Source organism: Macrotis lagotis, chromosome 3 (assembly GCF_037893015.1).
Source record: "Macrotis lagotis isolate mMagLag1 chromosome 3, bilby.v1.9.chrom.fasta, whole genome shotgun sequence".
NCBI classification, from domain to species: domain Eukaryota; kingdom Metazoa; phylum Chordata; class Mammalia; order Peramelemorphia; family Peramelidae; genus Macrotis; species Macrotis lagotis.
The window spans coordinates 38,167,155-38,191,065 of NC_133660.1; the positions used below are offsets into that span (position 1 = coordinate 38,167,155).

A 23,911-nucleotide genomic window follows, 5' to 3' on the forward strand; every position below is an offset into this window, starting at 1 on the left:
CCCAAGGTCACACAGGTAACTATGTATTGTGTCTGAGACCAGATTTGAACTCAGGTCCTCCTGATTCCAGGGCTGATTACTCTATCCACCACACCTCCTAGCTGTCCCAAAGCAACTTTTACAAATTTTTTTTTGTTTAGTATTTTATTTTTCCTCAGTTTCTTGTAGAAAGAATTTTTAACATTTGTTTTTAAAACTTTGAGTTCCAAATTCTCTCCCTTCCTCCTGCCCTACTTCCCTTCATTGAGAAAGAAAATAATTTGAAATAGATTATAAATGTGGAGTCATGCAAAATATTTATATAATAGTCCTGTTATAAAAGAAAACCTAGTTCTCCGTACCCCCTTCCCCTGCAAAAAGAACCAAAAACTTTGGTTATAAATAATGCATAGTCAAGCAAAACAAATTCTTGCATTAACCATATCCATTCCCCTCTGTCAGGAGATGTGGGTAGCATGTTTTCACCATGAATCCTCCAGAATTTTGGTTGATCATGCTTCCTGATGCCTTTTTACATTGCTCCTAACTCCTATGGTTATATTTCAAGTTTCCACATTGATCTGAACTTTTCATGAGAAGTGTTTGGCAGTTAGTAAGGATCCATGACCTCCAGTGTAGTATTGTGCTTAGTTTTACAGGTTGAGTTTTTGATTCTATGTCTTCTGGAATCTCATTTCCTAGCTCCCTTTCCTTTCCCTTTCCCTTTCCCTTTCCTTTCCTTTTGAATAGACTGTTCATAAAAATTTGTGATGACTTACAATATATTTTTACTTGACAGGGATAGATTGTAATTAAGGCTCAGTGCAAAGGTTAATGATAATGATGTTGTGTTATTAAATAGGCAGTGAAGTCAGCTTTGCAGACCATCACCGTTGGAGGAGTGAGTACGTCTCAATTTAAGACCATTATTCCTCTGGCAACTGCTCCTAACGTTCAACAGATTCAAGTGCCTGGAAGCAAGTTTCATTATGTTCGACTTGTTACAGCCACGACAACAGCCACCACCAGTAGCTCAGCCCAGCCATCCAGTCAGAACCCCAGTGCAAACACCCAGCCTCTTCAGCAAGGTGAGTCACTCTTGTCATAATGCTGGGCTTCAGGTTTTTAAAGTCTTTTGGTCTTTTTCTTGCTAAAATGTCATCACTATATCACAAATTGAGTCTGTTGATATGGCTGATAGCAGGGAAATGTGACAGATTATAACTACTGCTCAGTTGTTGGAATTTAGATGGGAATCACTAGATATTTAATTTTTATTATTGTGTGTTTAGGCTCTTTGTTTCTATTACCAGAAAGGACAACTGTCTATTTTGATTTTTGGTGACTTGGATTTGTATAGAATCAACTTCTCATCGTTTAATATATGTCAATAAGCCCCTTGAAAATCTGAATTTTAGAATGTCTTCAGCATCATTTAGATTTAAATCTATCTTCTCATAAAAGGCAATTAAATCTTTGGGTTTATTGTTTTTTGCAAGTATCAAATCTAACAAATATGTGCTTATTTCATCATGGACTTATATGTCATTTCTCTGGGGTCAATGAAGATGGGAATTTTGTAATATTACCATTACTAAAAATAGCTTTCAGTTTAGGACATAATTTCCCCCCTCAGAATTGGCTGTAGCTATTATCACTGACAGTTCCTTCAAAACCTCTGAAAATCAGTTAAAAGTACTTGAAAATACATGAACTATCCTTAAGTAAATACTGTTTGCTGAACATAAATGGAAATTAAATCTAGTTTGAACCTTTGCATTTGATTTTTATCAGGTCATGGTTTTAAACAAACTATCAGTTATATTAAACGTAGTTCAACAGAAATTGTAATTTCATCAGCATGGCTGCTCATCACCACCAGCACAGATTACAGCTTTCTTGATCCAAGAGAAAAGTCCTGGGGACTTGGCTGAAGCACATAGGTAGTCGGTGACTTGTCCAGGATCTGACACTTTTTTACCTTGTAAAGGAAATTTTGTTTTTTCCTGATCTGTCATTTTATCCATATCAGGGAAATCCTGATGTACCAACTGCTCCTGGGGCAGCAGGGCAGCTTGTCTGTGATTGGTGGTCTTAGATAGTTGCCATGGGCACTGAAAGGGGAATTAAAAATGAGAAAGATCCCATTAGGAAGTAGTACCCGAGCTGCATTTTATTTTTTTACTATTTTATTTTCCCTATTTGCATGTAAAAATAATTTTTTAAAAAATTTGAGTTCAAGATTTTCTTTCTCTCTTTCTCACCTCCTCCTTCCCCAAGATGGTAAGCAATTGATATAGGTTATACAGTTCAAATCTGGAAAATAGATTACCATGTTAATCATTTTTTGAAAGAAGACACAGACCCAAAGGGAAAAAAACTACACACAAAAAAAATACAGAAAATGAAAAATAGTATGCTTCAATCTGCATTCAAATTCCATCCAGGGGGCAATAGAGGAGAGATGTTGTGAAGATACAAACCACAGGAATTGGCAGCAAATTGGATGTAGGAAAGCATAGCATAAAGGATGACACAAAGGCTTGTGAATCTGAGGAACTGGAATAGTGGTGCCTTGGACAATATTCATATTCTTTGACTACTTATCAGTTGAGTTAATGAGTCTTGAACTTATAAATTTAACTCGACTTCTTTTCTTTTCCTTGAAGACAAGACTTTATTAGAGGTACTTGCTGTAAAAATATTTTTCTCCAGTTATCTCTTCCCCTTCAAATTGTATTGGTTTTATATGAAAGCTTCTTAAATTTTATGTAATCAAAATTGTTTTATTTTTGAGTGTTTCAGTATCCCTTGTATGGCCATGAAATTTTCTCTTATTCATTGATTCAAAAAGCAATTTTTTCCCTTATTTTTCTAATTTGTTTATGATTCATTCTCTATGTTTTAAGTCATGTATTCTTTTGGAGTTTATTTTGGTGTGCAGTGTGAGATGTTGTTCCATACCTAGTTTCTCATAGTGTACTTTCTTGTGTTCCAGTTTGTGTTGTACATTACACAAAACCAGTAGAATGAAAATTAAAAAGAGAGGGAAAAGTCTTTTCAGCAAGGTACTCTGATAAGCACAGTTTTTTTTTAAATAATGAATTCTTGCCATTTGTGTTTATCAAACTTGAGGCTCCTTTGTTCCCTTTGCTTCTGTTTGTTTTGTACTTTGTCTTTTCCACTGATCAGTCTTTTCTTCTTGACCAGTGCCAAGTAATTTTGATTAGTTTCCTAGCCTTGTTTAAGATCTGCTTCTGTTAGACTTATTTCCTTTTTCTTCAAGTTTTATTCTTTGGATATTTTACATCCCAGCATATCACCATAAAAACTGTGATTTTTCCTAGGATTGCCCCCTCAGTCTTCCATGTGATTCTTTTTAAGTTTTGATAAAGTGTGGGTGTGTTGCTGCTTCCTTCCACCATTTTGGCTGACCCTATGCAACCTCTTAATGAGAAGGTTACAGAAGAGTTCTCTTCTTCCCTTTTTTGTTCTTTCTCCTATCTCTTCACCTACTACCTTTATCCAAATAATTCACAAATTTATCTTCTCTTTCCCTCCATGTTCTTCTTTATTAAAGATTTTATTTATTTTGAGTTCTACAATTTTTCCCCCAAATCTTACTTCCCTCCCCCCACCCCCCGACAGAAGTCAATCTGTCAGTCTTTACTTTGTTTCTATGTTGTACCTTGATCCAAATTGAGTGTGAAGAGAGAGAAATCACATACTTAAGGAAGAGACAAAAAGTCTAAGAGATAAACAAGATCAGACGATAAGATATCTTTTTTTTCTAAATTAAAGGGCATACTTTAATTTAGAAAAAAACAGATATCTTATTGTCTGAAAAGCTACATTTGGAGTCAGGAGGGGCTTGGGGTTGACTCCTGCTTCTAACACTCAGTGACTTAGTGACTACCTCTCTAAGGTTCATTGAAATGGTGATAAGGAGACTGATCTTGCTTTACTTCAGAGAGCTTTTGTGTAGGTCCAGTGAAATGCTGTGCTCAGCACAGAGCCCCAGTGCAGATAATCATGATGAGGATGAGGATGGTGAGACCCCAAAGGGCCTCTGTTTTTGGTGAACTTTACAGTGCATGTGTAAATTTCTCTGATTTCTCACATAGAATTTGAACAATTTATTAAGTCTCTGACCTCCTTTGAGGGAGCAGCTTAGGCCTAGAAGAACCTTGGACTGCTGTGTTTTATACTAGAGGTACCTGAGCATCTGTATTTACAAAAATATCCTCCAGGGGATGGCTGCCTTGAGACCAACTCCAGCACTGGAGCAGTCCAGAAGAGTGCTCACGGACCTTGTTTGTACACGATCTAACACAATCTTAAAGGATGAAGAGGCAGAACTCTTGTAAAAAATGTAAATCCCAAAGACTATATGAATCATACTGTGTTCTATCTGGAGACCATGGTTTGGGAATAAATTGTACCTCTGCAAACTGTGAAGCCCAGTGGTTAGCATTAAGTCTCTTGAGAAAAGACAGCAGGATTCTTTTTTTTTTGTGAAGCCTGATAAAGAAATAAGCAATAAGGACTGAAATATTTTCTAGAATAAAATCTAAGATATAGTATAGATGTAATTAATGTGGCCCATTTGAAAATAGGCCATTAAGTGGTAGAGCACTGGCCTTGGAATCAGGAAGACTTCCTGAGTTCAGATCTGAACTCAGACATTTACTAGCTCTGTGACCCTGGGCAAGTCACTTTAGCCTGTTGGTTTCAGTTTCTTCAGCTGTAAAATATCTGCCCCAAAAAAATCATAAATGGGGTCACAAAAGAGTCAGATATGACTAAATAATAAAAACAAGAGGCGTTCTCACTATAAATTTTTTTTTCCCAAGGCAGTGGGGTTAAGTGGCTTGGCCAAGGCCACACGGCTAGGTAATTATTAAGTGTCTGAGGTCGGATTTGAACCCAGGTACTCTTGACTCCAAGGCCGGTGCTCTATTCACTGTGTCACCTAGCTGCCCCTATAAATTTTAAAAGATCTGTTAGTTTAATGTTTATGTCCCTTGGCAGAATGGATTGGTGAGCATGATTTGGGATACAAAAAAGTGTTCTAAGGCTCTTGTTAGGAGTATAACTTCAATGTTAATAGATTATTTCCTAAGTGATCTTGAAGAATGTTATCTTCAAATAATGGAATTAATACTTGAGCAGAATTATCAGCTCATCTAAGAAAACTTCTTTTTTGTGATGTCTATAACTTCTGTAAGGAATTTAGCAGCATTTTATAGAGAAAGAAATAACTTGTTTATTTTTCTTTTCAGCAGCAAAACCAGTAGTGGTCAATGCAGCCCCTGTTCGGATGTCAGTTCCAATTGTTCCAGCACAAACTGTCAAACAAGTGTGTATTATATGACTTTTTTGGTTTTTTGTTTATCTCACCTAAAATGTTGCTACATCAGTTCTACTTAACTAAATTAGTTTAAGAATTAATGGCTTTGACAAATTACCTTCTGATCTTGGACAAATTATTTAACCTGTGTGTCTTCATTTCCTCATATGTAAAATGAAGTTGTTGGGAGAATTGCCTCAAAGGTAGTTCATGTGAAACTTTGTATCTGTGACATTATGAGCAGTACTTGCTACCCAAATTCTCATTGTTTTGAAGAGTCATTTTAACAAATTCATTAACGTTAATGTGCTTTTCCTTTCAGGTTGTTCCCAAACCAATCAGTACAAGCTCACAAATAGTTACAACCAGCCAGCCCCAACAACGGCTCATTATGCCTGCCACACCACTGCCACAAATTCAGCCAAACCTCACTAACCTTCCCCCAGGGACTGTTCTTGCACCAGCCCCTGGAACAGGCAATGTGGGATACGCCGTCCTGCCAGCCCAGTATGTCACTCAGGTATGTAGAAGAGATTTAGCTATTTTGATCCTTGGCTACATCCATAATCTTATCAGGGAGGATATTCCCTCCTTTGTTACAAAACGAAACTCATCATCATCCTCTCCTTCTGTACAGTCCTTGCCCTTTCCAGCCCACAAATGTGAGGATACCCCATGTGCTTGGGGGGGTCTTTTATGTTACATGAACAGAAGGTGTAGCAGGTATAGAAAGTATAGTCTGTCCATGAGGTATCCCACCGTCTCATTCTAGGACTGCCCTGATCTTCCTTATCATACCTCTTTCCTGTTTAGCAGCTTCTCAACCACTAGAGTTCAAACCTCACCAGTGTCCCTAGCTTGGGGCTCTCCCTGTTCCTAGGCCCTACCTGCCAAACCATTTCCCTACCTTAGCCAGCTTCCATGGCTTCCTTTTGCCTCTCAAATTCAAAGTAAACTCCATTTCACAGCCTCCATCTCCCAAGTTTGGTCTTTTGCCCCAGCCATTCCCCACACTTGGAATGCCCTGGTTCTTCCCTGGGTTCCTCCTCCAAGATGAAGCTCAGACGCTGTCTCCTGCAGGAGCCATTCCTGGGTCCTCACTCCTGGGGACCATCCTCTGGGGATCACCCCCTTGGCCTGCATGCCTGGGCCTATTTTCTGTATCCTCTTCTCCCCAGGCAGGCCTTCCCCTTGGTGCTGATTTCAGTTTATGCTGCCATCTCTGTAGCTGGCCTTCCTTTGAGGGAGGGGGATTTAGTGCTTCATCAGTGCCTAGGGCTTGTTTTTTTTAACGCACTTGTTCCTCCTGGGGTCTAGTTCTGAAGATGAGGTGGACAGGGAGATGCTGAACAAGGAACTGATCCATTGACTGAAGGCATGCAATCCCCAGAGCCTTGGAAGTCTGCTTTTGGAAACCACCATCAAACACAGTCTCATTTACTTTAATTTTTAACTCACAAACATAAAGTTAGCAGATGAGAGAATTTTCTGTAGAGAACAGAGAATATAATAGAAATAAATACATTTAATCTTAAATATATTTAAATTTAAAAAGAAATAGAAATAGTGACCTGGATTGAAGTTCTGCTTGTAGGATCCTCCACAGGTCACTCCCCAGCCCTCGGGAGGGGGGGGTGAGAAGAGTAAGGTCAACCAAGCTTTCAGTTTGGGGATGCAGAGAGCATCTGCAGTTTCACTGGCACAAGGAGCTTCTGAGTAAAGAAATTTCTTCTGATAAATGTTGACTGGCATTTGTTCTATAATGTACTTTGAGAACATTGCCCAAGACACTGAGTGGTTAAGTTTTTTGCCTTGGGTCACCAACTAAGAGGGGTCATGGCAGGGGTGGTGCTTGAATCCAGGCTTTCTTGCTTTAAGGACTAGCTCTCTAACCACTGTGCAAAACCACCTCTCTTAATTATTTAGGAATTCTCAATAATTAATATAAATATAATTAACTTAATAATTGTAACATATACATCCTGAAGGGTTCCATTGACAGATGGGAAGAGGAAGAGCATCCAGCAGTGCTGACCCCCATGGCAGCATTTTCTGAGCCTTAGACCATTGGGCTGGGAGTTAGATACCTTGGGACTCTTGCAAGCTGGGCCCTTTGCCAGCTCAGAGCCTCTGACTTGGTAGGGCAATGATTCCAGAAGCTTCTGGACCCGGACTACCAAGCACTTAGACAGGAAATGCAGTTCTAAAACTTTACCTGCAGTCCAGAGTCAAGTAGAAGTCTAGTGGGTAGAAGCTATTTGAAAACAATGAGGCCTTAAAAAAACTTAGGTTTGTGTGTTTAATTATTAATATTAAGGAAGGCTATTTATAGAATTTTAGAATACTCTAGAAATAATGCAAAAGAAAGGAATAAAGAAGGATTTGATAAGAAAATATAGTTTTCCTTACTGAATTGTATATACTGCCTAGCATCTAGAGGCAAGTTCACAAATCCATCAAATGTATAGCATAATTTTTGCATTTCTATTAGCTTAGATAAGGTACTAATTATATTTCCTATCTATGATTCCCAAATAAAAACTAAGATGTAGAAATGTGTGACAGAAACTCTGAAGATATTTTATAACCTAAACATCATAAAATCTAATATGCATATAATTGTATATACATATAATTCCATATATACATGAGCTGGTGAATCCTTTGAGTTAGCTCAGGACTTTAATGAAACTACAGTATTTCACGGATAAAATCTACCATTAGCAGAAGAACCAGGTAAGAGTGTGTTGATTAGTTAATATCATCATCTCTGCCCACCTAGTACATAGCAAACCCTAATAAACGTTTGTTGACTGACTGATAGAAACAATTCAAAACAAATACCCTATTTATTAGGCACAAGGAATATTATTGTTAGGGAACTTTAATTGTAGTTTTATCCCCTTTTTTCTTGATTCCCCTCCCAAGATAATTTCACTTATTAATTACCCAGTATATATTTTATATATATACTGTTACTCTATCTTTAAGAGGCTTTGAAATTTCAATTTAGCTGCCTTTCCTTATGGAATTAGGAGTTTTGAGTTTTAATAGGTACTATTGAGAAGATGGAGAGTGTCAACTACTACTTGTAAAGTGTTTTACATTTATGTCAAGTCTTACCTATAGCTAAAAAAAATTCTCCTTTCATGGCTGGACAAAGACTCAGAGGATAGAAAGAAAGATAATCATCTCAGAGCTAACTAATTAATGAGGAAGAAGTCCCAGTTTAATAATCAGTATAGAAATTTCCAAATACAGCCTGAGATTAGAAGTTTGTGCAGTTAAACCAGATTAAAATGAACTAGGAAATGTTTCACAAATTATATCAAAATACAACATAATGTTCATTTGTAGTTTTCTAAGTTGATATGAGGCCCTCGGGGTTCTGTTTCAATTTGTCCCAAATGAGTGTTAGGATTCAAGATGATGAGTATGAATATGATAATGAGTCAAGAAACAAATGGGGGCGGCTAGGTGGCCGAGTGGATAAAGCACCAGCCTTGGAGTCAGGAATACCTGGGTTTAAATCCAATCTCAGACACTTAATAATTACCTAGCTGTGTGGCCTTGGGCAAGCCACTTAACCCCATTTGCCTTGCAAAAAAGAAAAAAGAAGCTAGTAAAAAAAAAAGAAACAAACTGAATGGTGAACTTTGCTACACTTGGAAAGGATAATTTTGATTCTAAGAAAGAAATCTGCACTATGTCATTTTGGACATACATAAATAATATTTGGAGCAAAATCTCAATACCAGTTAAAAGTTATATCACCCAAAGGACAATGGAAAGGTGTGTGTTGGACATGAGTAGACTTCTCTATGTTACCAAAGAATCGCACAGGAAATGTGTTAGGACATCATCAAAGAGATAGAGATAGAAACAGCAAGATTTTGGCAACTCATTGGGTATGTAGGATAAGGGAGAGTAAAGAATTCAGGTTAATGCCAAGGTAAAGATCTGACACACTTGGAAGGGTATAGAAGAAAAGAGAATTAGTTTAGTTTGGGATATTTTGAGTTTAAGGTGCCCTTGGGACATCCCTATAAATAAAATAGATCCATGAAAATTGATGAAGTTACCTACAGAGAGGGAGAAGAGATAGTCTCTGACAGGATCTTGGATCCATCTATAGTTATGAGGTATAATATGAATGATTAGTCAGCAAAGGAAATTGGGAAGAACCTGGAGATCATAAGATTCCCAGGAGGAAGGAGTAGCTAAAGAGACTGATTTGAGTGAGGGTTAAGAAAAGACTGTCTTTTTTTGTTAATTAAGAGATCATCGGTAACTTTGAAGAGAGCAGTTTCACTTGAATTATGAGATAAGAAGCCAGATTACAAAAATTTGAGGATGGAGACAAAAGGAGAGGAAATGGAAACAGTGACTATAGATAACTTTTTCAGAGTTTGGAGAAGAGAGTAAACACCATTTGAAGAAATGATGTGATTTAGTGAAGATTTTTTTCCTCTTGTTTTAAAATTTTATTTATTTGTTTTTCCTACTACATGCAATGGTAATTTTTACTGAGCTTTTTTTTTTCAAGTTTTTGAGTTTTACATTTTTCTCCCTCCCTCCTCCCCTCTGATGGTAAACAGTTTGATATAGGTTCTACATTTATAACCATGCTAAATATAGATCCATATTGATCATGTTAATAGTGAGAGAAGAAGTAAATCCAAGCAAAAGAAATAAAAATTAGAGAAAAAAATTACATAATACATAAGACAGTTTTTTAAAATTGAAGATAATAAGTTTTGGTCTTCATTCAAACTCCACAGTTCCTTCTCTGGATCCAGATGATATTCTCCATCACAGATCCCCTAAAATTGTCCCTGATTATTGCATTGATGGAATGAGCAAGTCCATCAAGGTTGCTCATCACCCCCATGTTGCTGTTAGGGTGTACAATGTTTTTCTGGTTCTGCTCATCTCATTCAGCATCAGTTCATGCAAATCCCTACAGGCTAGGGAAGGATTTTTTAAGGATGGGGAAGATCTGAGACATGTTTGAGGGCTTTAAGGAAGAAACCAGTAGTTAAGGACAGACTGAAGACTTGAAGAGGGTATTGGGGGGATGAATTGGGGAACTACTGGAAAAAGAAAGTGCTGGAATCCAGTGAGAGTTTGTCCTTGACAAGAAGAGCCAACTCTTTGTCAGAAATGGGGGTAAAGAAGAGAATGGAGATGATTTAAGAGAGGGGAAGTATGGCAGAAGAAGCTCAAGTCAGTGATTTTTTTTTAAACTCATAGGAAAATATGGCTTAATTTTGGATTATTGCCATGACATGCTGAAGATCAGAATTATGTATTTCCCTCCCCTCACAGAAATTCTACACAGAGACACAAAAATCAATCCATATTTCTGAAGATTAAGTATGAATAATATTGAAAATGAGTATTACAAAGGAAAAGTATGCTATAATACAGGAATTACAGCAAGTTAGCAAAGGAGATTAGACATTGCTTTCTTCACTGTTAAAATGGTGAGAAATAATGGTCAAAAGATTCTGAATTTTAATATTTTTAATATTAAAACATGCTTGATATTACATGAGACTACTTTTACTCTCATGAATGAACATCTTCCTTCAAGAGCTACCTATAGGAGGAGAGAAAGCATAAATGAATAAAACTCCTTTATCCAAAAGCAAAAGTACAGAAAATGCTCAAATTTTTTTAACACTTGAATCCGCCAGGGCAACAAATTGCTTTGAGGGGGAATAAAGTTCAACTTTTTCTCTAGGGATTTTTTTTAAATAAAAAAAATTAATTCTTTATTAGGAAACCATAACAGGGTAAAGATTCCATTTGATATGTCCAATATAAGCAAAGAAAATATAAGTTTCTTAATACTCTCCATGGAAGAAAAGCTTATAAGAACCATGTAGGACTTACAATTTAGATTTATAAACACAGAAAAATTCAATTATGAAACGATGATTTGCTTTAACTGAAATAGCCTAGCAAATAAGTATTTTAGAGGTTAAAAAAAATAAAAATTTAAGAGAAATGGTTAAAATATTTTTTAATGGCACAATCTCCATTTAAGATGTTTCTCCACTAAAACTTTTAATAGTTTTTGGAAAACTATAATAAGATGGAATTATTAAACAATACCCAGGATAATCACCATAGATGTACACTAAATAATAAATAAATTTATGACCAATTTCATAGTTGCTCAAATAAGGATGCGAAAATATAACTCAGTAACTTACAGCTAAATCAAGCCTGAGCTACAATACTGTCTATTACCTGAGTATGTATATCCAAAGAACACATGCAGAGCTATAGAAACAAGTACAGTCCTATAAAATCAAAATTGTGATGTCTATCAATATACATAATCCTCTCATATGAAAAAGAAAAGAAGTTCATGTACTCAGGGTCTCATTTAAAGATTAAACAGAATAAACAATCTATTCTTTCTTATGTACAGAACTCCAAAACATCGAAGAAGCTGAATTTTATTGACATTCTTGATATGGAACAAAACAAAAAAACCAAACCTCTTACATAGCTAGATAAATGTTTTCCTTTCATTGTAAAAACATTAAACCAAATGGACATTATAGCCTTTCTCTCTTTTTCAGGTAAAAAAGAATGCTCTGCATTCCAAATATGAAGAAAAACTTGATAAACACACACTCAGGGAAATGCTTTCAATTATCTTATGAATGACTCAGTTTTTTTTCAGTAAAAATAAGAGGCAAAGTTCACACTTGGTGGGGGATAGCGAAGTATCAAAGGGAAGGTGTGAAAAAACTGAGGAATAAGACAGAAAAGCAGTTGGTAAGGGCAGCTTTGCTGCAATGAGGGTGCTTGAGTTTGTCATGTACCCAGTTAATGTCACTGTGTTGAGTGGCCTGTGAATATGAGCAGAGGAGGCAGATACACATTCTAAAAATGTGTGTATGTATATATATACACTCAACTACAAACAGTTTATCTTATGTATGAAATTGTAAAAACAAAGCTTTAAACTTATCTCCCATTGATGCAGCTCTCAAAAGTCTTTATCCAGGATCCCATCTCTTCTCCTCACCTCACCACCAGATTAAAAGTGGAAGGGTTCATTCCTAATAGGCCAGCCACTGGTGTAATATATTCTTTTTTTGTTTTTTGTTTTTTTACAAGGTAATGGAGTTAAGTGACTTGTGTGAGGTCACACAGCTAGGTAATTAAGTATCTGAGGCTGGATTTGAACTCAAGTCCTCCTGAATCCAGGGCTGGTACTCTATCCACTGCACTACTTAGCTGCCCCTTTAATATATTCTTTAACCAAAGTTACAGTAATTGAGGAAAAAAATTCCTCCTCAGTCCTTTGTAGCCCCCTTCATGACTATAATGATAGTGACAGGCCAGTAGGAAAGAGAGTAGAAGGTTCTAGAATTCTGTAGTCTGAATTCTGTAGTCTGTGCTTTTGACAACATTAAGTAATGTTGCTGTATATATGTGACCATTGAGTAGACACACTGCAAGAGGAATTGAGTCATATTAAAAACTTTCTTACCCTAAATAAAATCAGAAGTCAGAGAAGAATTGCAGCAAATATGACTCATAGGGTTTTTTTGTTATGGAAATAAAATAATCGACAGATAATAGAAATGTTTCATAGAACATTCGGTCATTTTCATAGAACTCAGAGTAATCATTTGCAAAAAGACCACTATGAAAAGTAAGCACAAATGAGACCAAAGAATAGCTTTATGAACCTGCATGTGGTGCAAAGGATAATAAAGTAGAGAACTTCTGGGTAGAACTCCATTAAACCTTCCAAACTAAATCAATATTTCAAAAACTAGTTGGTAATTTCATTGCAAATGTAGTCATAGATCTGTGTGTTTGTGTGTGTGTGTGTGTGTGTGCATATATCAGTCTCTTATCAAGGATACGGAATGAGAAATCAGAAACTTGTAGCCTCTATAGAAGCCTTCCATCTAAACCTCCTAAAAACTTTACTCAAGTAAATAACCCCCAAGATCTAGATTCAGTAAGTGCTGAGAAGCCTTGGGGGACAAGAAGAAACTGATCATACTCTGGTGAAGAGGAACAAATTTCTTACAGATGTGGAAAATCATTCTTCAAAGTTAGCTTATTCAGGTAGACAAATCAGATTCCCTCTATTGTTCCTGAACTCCTCGAAGGCAAGGACAATGCCTGGGACATTGAAGGCTCTTCATAATAAGAACAGCTAAAAATTAAATAAAGATAGAACTAAAATTGGAAAAAGTGGTATACATCAAAAATTAGACAGTCTGAATGCCAACCAAAGAAAACTACATTGACTTTTTAGAACTTGTTTTATGTTTTTTTCTTTTTCTCATGATTGTTAATTCTGATTCTTCTTTCACACCATCAATAATCTGGAAATAGGTGAAACATAATTGTATATGTATAACCTATATCAGATTACTTACTGTCCTGAGGAGGGGGGAGAAAGAGAGGGGAATTGAAAAATGTGTTATTCAAAAACTTACAAAGAAGTGAAAGTTGAAAGCTTCTTCTTTGTATGTATTTGAAAAAGTAAAATAACATTTAAAAAAAAAAGGAAAAGGTGGTATAAATTTAAAACAGTTCCAACCTGACCTAATTGAACATGTTTTGATGGAAAATACTGAATAAGAATGGATATTACTGCATGAAATTTCATTTCCTTCCTATTTTATTAGAATGTGTACTCAAGAAATCTTTTTAAAAGAAAATGTTTAGTCAACTCAATTATTAAGGACATTTTTATTCGCACAAGAAATTAAAAATTAAACTTAACTTTTGGAGGGTAATTAACAGCTGAACTTTACATAAACAGCGCAAGACTCAAATTACCAGAATATTTTGGGGGACATGGAGCAATCCACTCAATTTACCAATTAGAGCAGTCAATAGCATTTATTTAGTTAGCATTGTGACTTCAGTGGTCACATTTATAGCAACAGCCACCACTGAATGGTTATTGAAAGTGCAAAGAATACAGAATTCTAGAACCTTCTACTCCCTTTCCTACTAATAATGAACCTCTCCACTTTTAAGTTGGGGGCCCACCATAGAAAAGGAGGGCTCCTGGATAAATCTTTAAGAACTTGAGTTGCATCGATACTAAAAGGAGAGATTAGTGTAAAGCTTTGTTTTCACAGTTTCATACATTATATAAACTCTCTAAAAGTAATGGGTACAGAATATACATTTTTTTTAGAATGCTAGTGTCCCACAAAGATGAAGATAAGTATTTTTCCCACTGTCTGCCTACTCTGCTCATATTCACAGTCCACTGTGAATTTATTTAGTAATGTAAGTTGTTTATAACATCTTTTAGAGAACGAAGGTGGGTGATAGTAAATTTTGCCACAGAGAACAGAGAAGTATTGAATAGGGGCAGCTAGGTGGTGCAGTGGATAAAGCACCTGCCCTGGAGTCAGGAGTACCTGGGTTCAAATCCATTCTCAGACACTTAATAATTACCTAGCTGTGGGACCTTGGGCAAGCCACTTAACCCCATTTGCTGTACAAAAAAACTTAAAAAAAAAGTATTGAATAGTCGTTTCATTTGAAGAAAGCTTGTCAAGAGACTCATTTAAGCAAAGATAGCCTGAGGGTACCCAACATTAAAGATGGAAAGAAAACAGCAAACCTACAAAAGATGCAGAGTGCTTTGTAAATATTTTTATTTTTTTATTTTTAAATTTATTTTTATTAAAGATATTTGAATTTTATAATTTTCCCCCCAATCTTACTTCCCCACGGAAAGCACTCTGACAGTCTTTAATTTGTTTCTATGTTGTACATTGACCCAAATTGAGTGTGATGAGAAATAAATCATATCCTTAAGGAAGAGACAAAAAGTCTAAGAAATAACAAGATCCGACAATAAGATATCTTTTTTTTTCTAAATTAAAGGGAATAGTCCTTGAACTCTGTTCAAACTCCATGGCTCTTTATCTGGATACAGATGGTATTCTCCATTGCAGACAGCCCAAAATTGTTCCCAATTGTTGCATATACCACAGTTTGCTAAGCCATTCCCCAATTGAAGGACATTTACTTGATCTCCAATTTTTTGCCACCACAAACAGGGCTGCTACAAATATTTTTGTACAAGTGATGTTTTTAGCCTTTCTCATCATCTCTTCAGGGTATACACCCAGTAGTGATATTGCTGGGTCAAAGGGTATGCTCAGTTTTGTTGCCCTTTGGACATAGTTCCAAATGAGAAATCATATCCTTAAAGAAGAAACATGAAGTATAAGGGATAACAGGATCAGACAATAAGGTAGCAGGTTTTTTTTTCTAAATTAAAGGGAATAGTCCTTGAACTTTGTTCAAACTCCATGGTTCTTTCTCTGGATACAGATGGTGTTCTCCATTGCAGAGAGCCCCAAATTGTCCCTGACTATTACACAGATGAAATAAGCAAGTCCATCAAGGTTAATTATTGCCCCCATGTTGCTGTTAGGGTTTACAGTGTTTTTCTGCTTCTGCTCATCTCACTCAGTATCAGTTCATGCAAATCCCTCCAGGCTTCCCTGAATTCCTGTCCTTCCTGGTTTCTAATAGAACAGTAGTGCTCCATGACATACATATACCACAGTTTGCTAAGCCATTCCCCAATTGAAGGACATTTACTTAATTTTGAATTCCTTGCCACCACAAACAGGGCTGCTATATGAATATTTTTGTACAAGTGATGTTTTTACCCTTTTTCAACATCTTTTCAAGGGTATAGACCCAGTAGTGGTATTGCTGGATCAAAGGGTATGCACATCTTTGCTGCCCTTTGGGCATAGTTTCAAATTTTTCTCCAGAAATGTTGGATGAGTTCACAGCTCCACCAACAATGTAATAGTGTCCCAGATTTCCCACAACCCTTCCAACAATGACCATTATCCTTTTTGGTCATATTGGCCAGTCTGAGAGGTGTGAGGTGGTACCTCAGAAGCTTTAATTTGCATTTCTCAAATAATGATTTAGAGCAATTTTTCATATGGCTTTGGATTGATTTGATCTCCTCATCTGTAAATTGTCTTTGCATATCCTTTGACCATTTGTCAACTGGGAAATGACTTTTTTTTCTTTTTTAAAAAAATGTGACTCAGTTCTCTGTATATAATTTTAGAAGTGAGTCCTTTGTCAGAAACATTAATTGTAAAGATTGTTTCCCAATTTACTACATTTCTTTTGATCTTGGTTACAGTGGTTTTATCTGTGCAAAAGCTTTTTAATGTAATTGAAATCATCTAGTTTGTTTTTGGTGATATTCTCATCTCTTCCTTAGTCATAAATTGCTTCCCTTTCCATAGATCTGACAGGTAAATTGGTCCTTAATCTTCTGATTTGCTTATAGTATTGTTTTTTTATATCTAAATCCTGTATCCATTTGGATCTTTTCTTGGAATAGGGTGTGAGGTGTTGGTCTAACCTAAGTTTCTTCCATACTAATTTCTAGTTTTCCCAGCAGTTTTTATCAAAGAGAGAGTTTTTATCCCAATAGCTGGACTCTTTGGGTTTATCAAACAGCAGATTACTATAATCATTTCCTGCTATTGTACCTAGTGAACTCTCCATTCTTATCAACAATTCTTCTGATTCCATGTGCCATCCTGTCCTTTGGTGGCTTAGCACATATTAGGTGCTTAATTCTTATTGAAGTTAATTGCATTGCATTGGAGACAACAGAATGATGAGGTCATTGAAGGATTGACCAAGGTGACCAAGAGAACCAATCTATACTCAGTATCCTTCCACATCATTACTTTCTCCATTGTGGTCCAGCAAGAAATCATGGAAAGGAAAACTGTATGCATCTTGGATTGGCAAAAGAAATAAAACTGGAACTTTGGGGGGAGTTTTGCAGAAATTGCAAAAGATAGAGAAAATATTTAGAAACTCAGAAATGCATAAAATATATATCTATAGTATCATATAATATCACCATATTTTTTTTTAATTCCAGACTTCTTCTCTGGTTTAAAGACAGGACCAAAAAGTTTTATGCTGTATCTGTCTTCCAGTCTGTATGAGATTTTAAATGTAGTTTCTCCATTCATCAAAATGATTCTTGTTGAAGATATAAAGAATATTTCATAAAAAGTGTCCCTCTCTACCATCATTCTGTTGTTGTTGTCCATCCTTTGTTCTGGAAGAATGCCATGATGTTGAGGAGGTGACACCTTGACAAGCAAGTGAATTGGAGTTTAGTGAGGGGAGTTGTGCTAAGGGAAGAGATGGGCTGGCCCTGGGTCAGAGGGTGGTGTGATTGAGGGTCCAAGGAAGGAAGGGCAAGAGTTGCCCTGACTGAACTGTTGATCACTTGAGGTCCAAATCTACTAACATTCTTCTTAATGAATTCATTGTGAGTTTTGTGAGTCTGACAAAATCTTTTTTTTTCGTTAGCTACAGCAATCTTCCTATGTGTCCATAGCAAGCAACACGAACTTTACTGGGACATCTAGTGTACAGACCCAGGCACGACTTCCGTTCAATGGGTGAGTGTCTGGAAAAGAAGGCTCTGGTGGAGGTGATGTTCAGCAGTTGATATACAAAACAGGTTTCAGTTGAGATGGTCTACATTGTGCCAGATGTTATGCTAAGTGCTGGGGTTACAAAGGAGAAGGGGCGTAGGGGGAGAAGGGGCATAGGGGGAGAACAAGGTCTAAAATGTCTTTGTCCCCTAACATGGGAAAACCACAGAGTTTTGGGTCATTGTTTGGTAGGTACTTTATCTGAATTAGTTTAGGACCTGTCTAGGCTATCTCAGATATACTTCCTCTTCAATCATTTTACTGTTTCATATCAGAGATAGAGATTGTTGTAACATTTTCCCTAAATTCTTGTCATTAATAATTTTTATTACTTATATCCTTATAATTTATTTATTTAAGTTTCACATATCCTTTTCTGTTAGAAGGATTTCCCAAAGTGCAATTAAAAAAAGAGTAGCTCCTCTTCATGGGGTCCAAATTCCCTTTGATATTTTCTCTTTGGAGGAAAGTTCCTATGCTGTTCTAGAGTCCAACCATTTATGGTTTCTCATAGAACAACAGTATTCCATAACATTCATATACCCTAACTTGTTCAGCCATTCCCTCCATTGGTTTTTTTCCCTTCCTTTAGCCAATCTCCACAACTCTTTTTCTTTGGATTCTTCATTTTCATACTGAACTTTCCCCATGTTATTTAAAAATAACCAGAGTCACTGAATACCTTCTTTTATCCAGGACCATCTTCAAAGTCCAGTGGCATTGAAAAATAGCACACTTTATTCTAACCTAAGAGTTAAGTTAAAAATTACTAATCACAAAATGGAAACTACCATTCCTGAATCAGTCCACCTTTCTTATGGGGCCTGGCTTTTGCTTTTTCACCAATTATTAAGTCAAGTCAGTACTAAGTTCTGTCTAGTTCTGTAAAAAACAAAAATGAATCTGTAAACACTAATGCTTAAAGATGATTTTGCAAGTCTTGCCTAGAGTCACAGATGGATGATCAAATGATAAATCAAATTGGTTTTTCTTTATTGGATTGTCTTACTAGATTAGTTAAGTGATATACACATATATAAATATATTTCAATGATGACTGGCATTTTTGTTGTTGTGGACACTCTCTTTGCCATTTAGTGATTTTTGAGTTGTTGAAGAAAGTTTATTTTTTCTTTTGCCACAATGGCCAAGAAGCCTCAGAAAACTTAGTTTTACTGTTCATTGTACTGCAGCCATGCATGGAGACCTTCCCTCAACCGTTTCCATCTTAGAAGGGTGCATTAGAGTTTCTGCTTCCCAGCATTGCCTGTAATAACTCTGGGTAAAAAGTAGAATAAACTATTGAACATTTCTTGTTTAGGATAATCTCATCAGAGTCTGCAAATCGGCCCAGAAAACCCTGCAACTGTACAAAGTCACTCTGTCTGAAATTGTAAGTCTGTGTATATATAATTTGGGGATGGAATTAGAGGGATGGGTTGCACAGTCAATGTGTTTCATGAGAAGCAACTCAAAAAGTTTCCTGAAAAGTAGTCTTAACTTAAAATTCTTGCTTACAAATCATCTAGCATGATTTTTTTTAAATGACATTGTCATTTAAGCTTCTTATACTTTCCCTCTTAAGTGTGGTGATGGTATTGGTAGCATTTCTGTAAAACAACCCTGTGAAGTCAGTGTTAGAATTCTCATTTTACAGACAAAGAAACTGAGGCTGAGGCAGTTAAATGACTTGCCTCTTTCCACACAGCTAGTAGGTGTCTGGGGCAGGATTTAGACCCAGTCTTTCTGATTCTTAAGTCCTTCTTCCTAATTATTTGCCACCAAATAATTAAATGAATTGCTTTCATTAAAGGGCAGGAAGAATCTAGATGGGAATCTTGTGTGCCCTAAATTTGATTAATTTTTCCTCAAATTGTTTCTCAGGCTGTTCTGATTGAATACTGAAGGTGTGTAGTAGGTTCTTCTGTGCTTCTTTCCACTCTCTGTAGTAAATGCTTTCCTCTTAGAAATATGTAGATACTGAAAAGACTAAGAAGTGCTTTTATAAAACTCCATTCATGAAACTAGGATAGATTGTAATAAAAATTTCCCAAAGTAGCAAAAAGTGGCACCAAGCTCACTTGGAAGTCATTTCTCCAAGAAACTGGCTTCCAAGGCATCTGTGTTTTACATCCTCTTTCTTTCTACCATTTTTCTTAAGTGAGATGTGGCAAGAGACTTCTCTTTCTACTTTCTTTGTCCAAGAGAAGCGATGAAGAGAGTCTAATGGGAGGGCTCAGTAGTTTCCCTTTCTGAGCTGGTCCTAGCCCAAGGCTCTTCATGCCAGGCCGCCTCATGTTGTACATTTGGGGAATTATAAGGCTGCCTCTTTCTTCTAGATCTTTATAGAAACTTGTTGGTAATGGCCAAGCAGATATTGAGCTTGTCCCCAGGCCAGCCTCAGAACTTGAGGTGATCAGGTAGCATTGTGCTGGGAGCACTTGGTTGAATTGAGTTACAGGGTTAAGATTCCAACAGCCTCAAAGGTTAATTAACTTTTGAGGTTTGAGCATATGGCTTGATGAATGCTAATTTGTAAACAAGCAGTTATAAATATTTTTCATTCTATCTGAACTATTAAATTATTCTAATGGAATCAAATTACAGTAAATTCATGAGTTTTATTTTTCCACTTTTCAGATACTGTGATTGCTTTGCAAATGGTGAGTTCTGCAACAACTGCAATTGCAATAATTGTTTTAATAACTTGGAACATGAAAATGAAAGGCAAAAAGCAATAAAGGTGATTATTTTTTATTTCATTAAAATTCAAAAACAGTTTTGATTTCCTTTTATATACTAGAAGCCCTTAATTTCTAATTGATGGAAGCCATAAGCATTTATCGACAAAGAATAACTGGAGATGCCTATGTGTAAAATTATCACTTTAACTAAACCCTATAGTTCTGAGGGTCAGAATTTTATTAAAAGATGAATTTCAGATGACAGTGAGAGTTGGAAGGAGATGCAATTTTATAGTTTTTGAAATCACAGCTATTGCAGTATTTTAAATAAATTTTTATTGACAAGCTTGTTTTTCCATCATGTTTTCTAGTATGCCCTTTACCCCCTCCCCCTCCTAAAAGACCTTTATAACAAAGAATAAAAGAAGAAAGAAATTTCTTAAATTAGCCAATGTAGTGTAAAAGTCTGATGTTATTGTTTATGTTCCACATGGTCCTCCCAGCTCTGCATCAAAGTGGAGAGGAATGCCTTCTCATATCCCTTCTTTGGGGTCAATCATGGTCAACTATCATCGAGTCAGTTTTGATTCTTTCAGTGTTCTTTTTTGTTTTCATCACTGGTTTTATTCTTTTTCTGATGCTCTTTACTTCACCTTGAATCAGTTCATATAAATCTTTCCAGTTCTCTCTTTAGTCATTATATTTATCATTTCTTACAGCATAATAATTAACATTCCATTATATTCATATGTGTGTATTATATATACATAAATTCCTCAATTGATAAGTATCTACTTTGCTTCCAGCTCTTTGCTAAAATAAGAAATTCTGTCCTAGATGTTATATGAGTGTATAAAGACTTTCTTTTAGTCCCTTATTCCCTTGGATTATCTGCCTTTTTAGTGCGATCTCTGAGATAAAATGCATGTGGACCTTTTAGTCACTTTGTTGGAATATCTTCTTATTGCTTCCCAGAGTGTCTGGACTGATACTCAGTGTGATTCCCAATTCAGTATTGCTTATTCTCTTTTGATAGGCATGTCTTGACCGAAATCCCGAAGCATTTAAACCCAAGATAGGGAAAGGAAAAGAGGGAGAGTCTGATCGCCGTCACAGCAAGGGCTGTAATTGTAAACGGTCAGGATGTCTTAAAAACTACTGTGAATGTTATGAGGTAAGGATATCATTTTTTTTTTCTGTAGTTATTTTAAAGTGAATAGAGTTTTCAAAATTTTCTTACATGTTATAGGAACAGTTTCAATTGGCATTTATATTTTCATTATGGACATTAGAGTGTATTTTGGTCTCTTAAGATGCTAATTAACATTTCTGTCTAATATAATTATTCAAAATATTTTAATCACTATATCTTAAGATTATTCATCACTAATGATGATGATAAAGTTTGTCCTTGATTCTTTTAAGAGGACTATGACATCAGGGAGGTGATACCATGACAAGCAGGTAAACTGGATTAGAGTAAGGTGGTCCAGTGGCCAGATATGAATCAGATGACTGGGGATGGCCCTGGATGGGAGGCAGTCAGGGTTAACAGTGCAGAGTTTAATTTAATTGCAGTTTGTTAGTATGTTAGCATGACCTTAAGATAAGATCAAGCCTTGAGTTTGAAGAGTTGTAGTTTTATAATAGTATATTGTTATTAGCTGATAAGTTAATATTTTAGATTCATAATTAATTGGTATTTTTACAAACTAAAGGAAGGGAAATTTTAAAGGACTAGCAAATATTTACTTTAATGTTATCTTTTTCCATGGTTCCCAACTTACAGGGTAGGACTGTGGGTCAGGATTCTTTCAGGTGGCCCAAGAATCCCTATGTACTTCAGTAAATGATCAAACATGACTTTGATAGTCCCCAGTTATATATAAAACTATTTTTCAAATACCTATCAGTTGTTGTGATTAATACAACTGGAGGAGCATCATGATATAATGAATAGAGCTTTGGAGTCAGGAAGACCTAGATTCAAATCATACATTTTTATTCTTCTATTCAACCTCTGTGAGAAACAATTAAAGCATGTTATCTAAATAAACCAAATGTCATAAGTATTTAAAGATTAGATAAGATGATATTCCAAGTGGAGGAGATAAATATCAGTGACATACCTTTTTATCCAAGAACAACCCTTCTTGTACAGTAGTAATTATGTGTGTGAGAGATATAACATGTCCTTTTAGAAGTTATATAAAGAAATTCTAATAACCTTTAATTGTACTCCTGGAGCTTAACATTTCATAGATTGTATCTGTATGTAATAAATTACAGTCCAGTGACATATACCTACTTCAGCTTTTGCTATTGGCTCTGTGAAGTGAGGCCATTTGATACAAAAGTTTTTTTGAAGTTATTTTTACCATCATTAATCTTTTTACAACATGTTAACAAAAATATTGACAAATCCATTTAAAAAGCAGTGTGGAGGGGGACAGCTAGATGGCACAGTAGATAGAGCACTAGCCCTAGAATAAGGAGAACCTGAGTTCAAATATGACCTCAGACACTTAATAATGGCCTAGCTGTGTGACCCTGGGCAAGTCACTTAACCCCATTGCCTTAAATAAATAGAAAAATTTTTTAAAAACCATTGTTCATGAAAAAAGCATTATGAAATTCCAAATTTTTTTTTGTCATTTTCTCAATCACTATATGCATTTATCATCAGGTCTACAATTTTTTTATGTTAAGGAATACTTCACTAATTCTTTATTAGAATAAATCATATTCTTTTGGTCATCATCTTCTCCCCATGATAAATTCGTTAGACATTTAAGTGAATAAAAATTCAAATGAAATTCAAGTCATTTTAAAAGAGGGTGAGGGGATGACGGGGAGATGTCAGCAAACAGAGAGTTCTCCATAAAAAGGTGGCTTACCACTACATTGTTGAGTTATTAGAATAGGAACAATGAACTTAGTAGGGAGGTTTTTATTCCCATTTCTCCTACTAGTTTTCTTTTTGTGGTATTTTTCTAGGGCTATATGTGCCGTTTTTTAAAAATGTTTTATTTTATTTTTTTGGTTTTCAACATTTGTCTTTTTGCAGACTTTTGAGTTCCACATTTTTCTTCTTCCCTTCCTTATTCCTTATTCCTTCCCCATAGCTGTGAGGCATCTGATATAGATTGTTTATAATCATGTTTAACCTATTTCCATATTACTCTTTATGAGTAATTTACCTACTTTTCTTGTCTATTAGCAGGTTCTAGGCAAAATGATAAAGATAATGAAGTTTATCTTGTGTCTCCTTCCTACTTCTCTATTTATTGGAACTGTCTCAACCACACTTAGTATACTTATCATGTTTTTCTTTCTTGTTTGTTTGCTTTTTTTCTGGCTATTTATAAATTTTAAAAAGT

General features: G+C 35.8%; 1 protein-coding gene across 2 annotated transcripts in view; it reads left to right on the plus strand.

Annotated features, from left to right (window-relative positions):
• Positions 1-23,911, plus strand: part of LIN54 (lin-54 DREAM MuvB core complex component) — a 79,391-nt gene that overhangs the window by 42,785 nt on the left and 12,695 nt on the right. The window contains exons 5-11 of one of the 2 annotated variants that reach the window (XM_074228507.1): positions 842-1,067; positions 5,262-5,338; positions 5,652-5,849; positions 17,720-17,811; positions 19,169-19,240; positions 20,488-20,590; positions 21,568-21,705. In XM_074228507.1, the coding sequence (XP_074084608.1) occupies positions 842-1,067; positions 5,262-5,338; positions 5,652-5,849; positions 17,720-17,811; positions 19,169-19,240; positions 20,488-20,590; positions 21,568-21,705 (906 nt within the window). The remainder of the gene's footprint in view (positions 1-841; positions 1,068-5,261; positions 5,339-5,651; positions 5,850-17,719; positions 17,812-19,168; positions 19,241-20,487; positions 20,591-21,567; positions 21,706-23,911) is intronic. The other variant, XM_074228508.1, reaches the window with a different exon arrangement.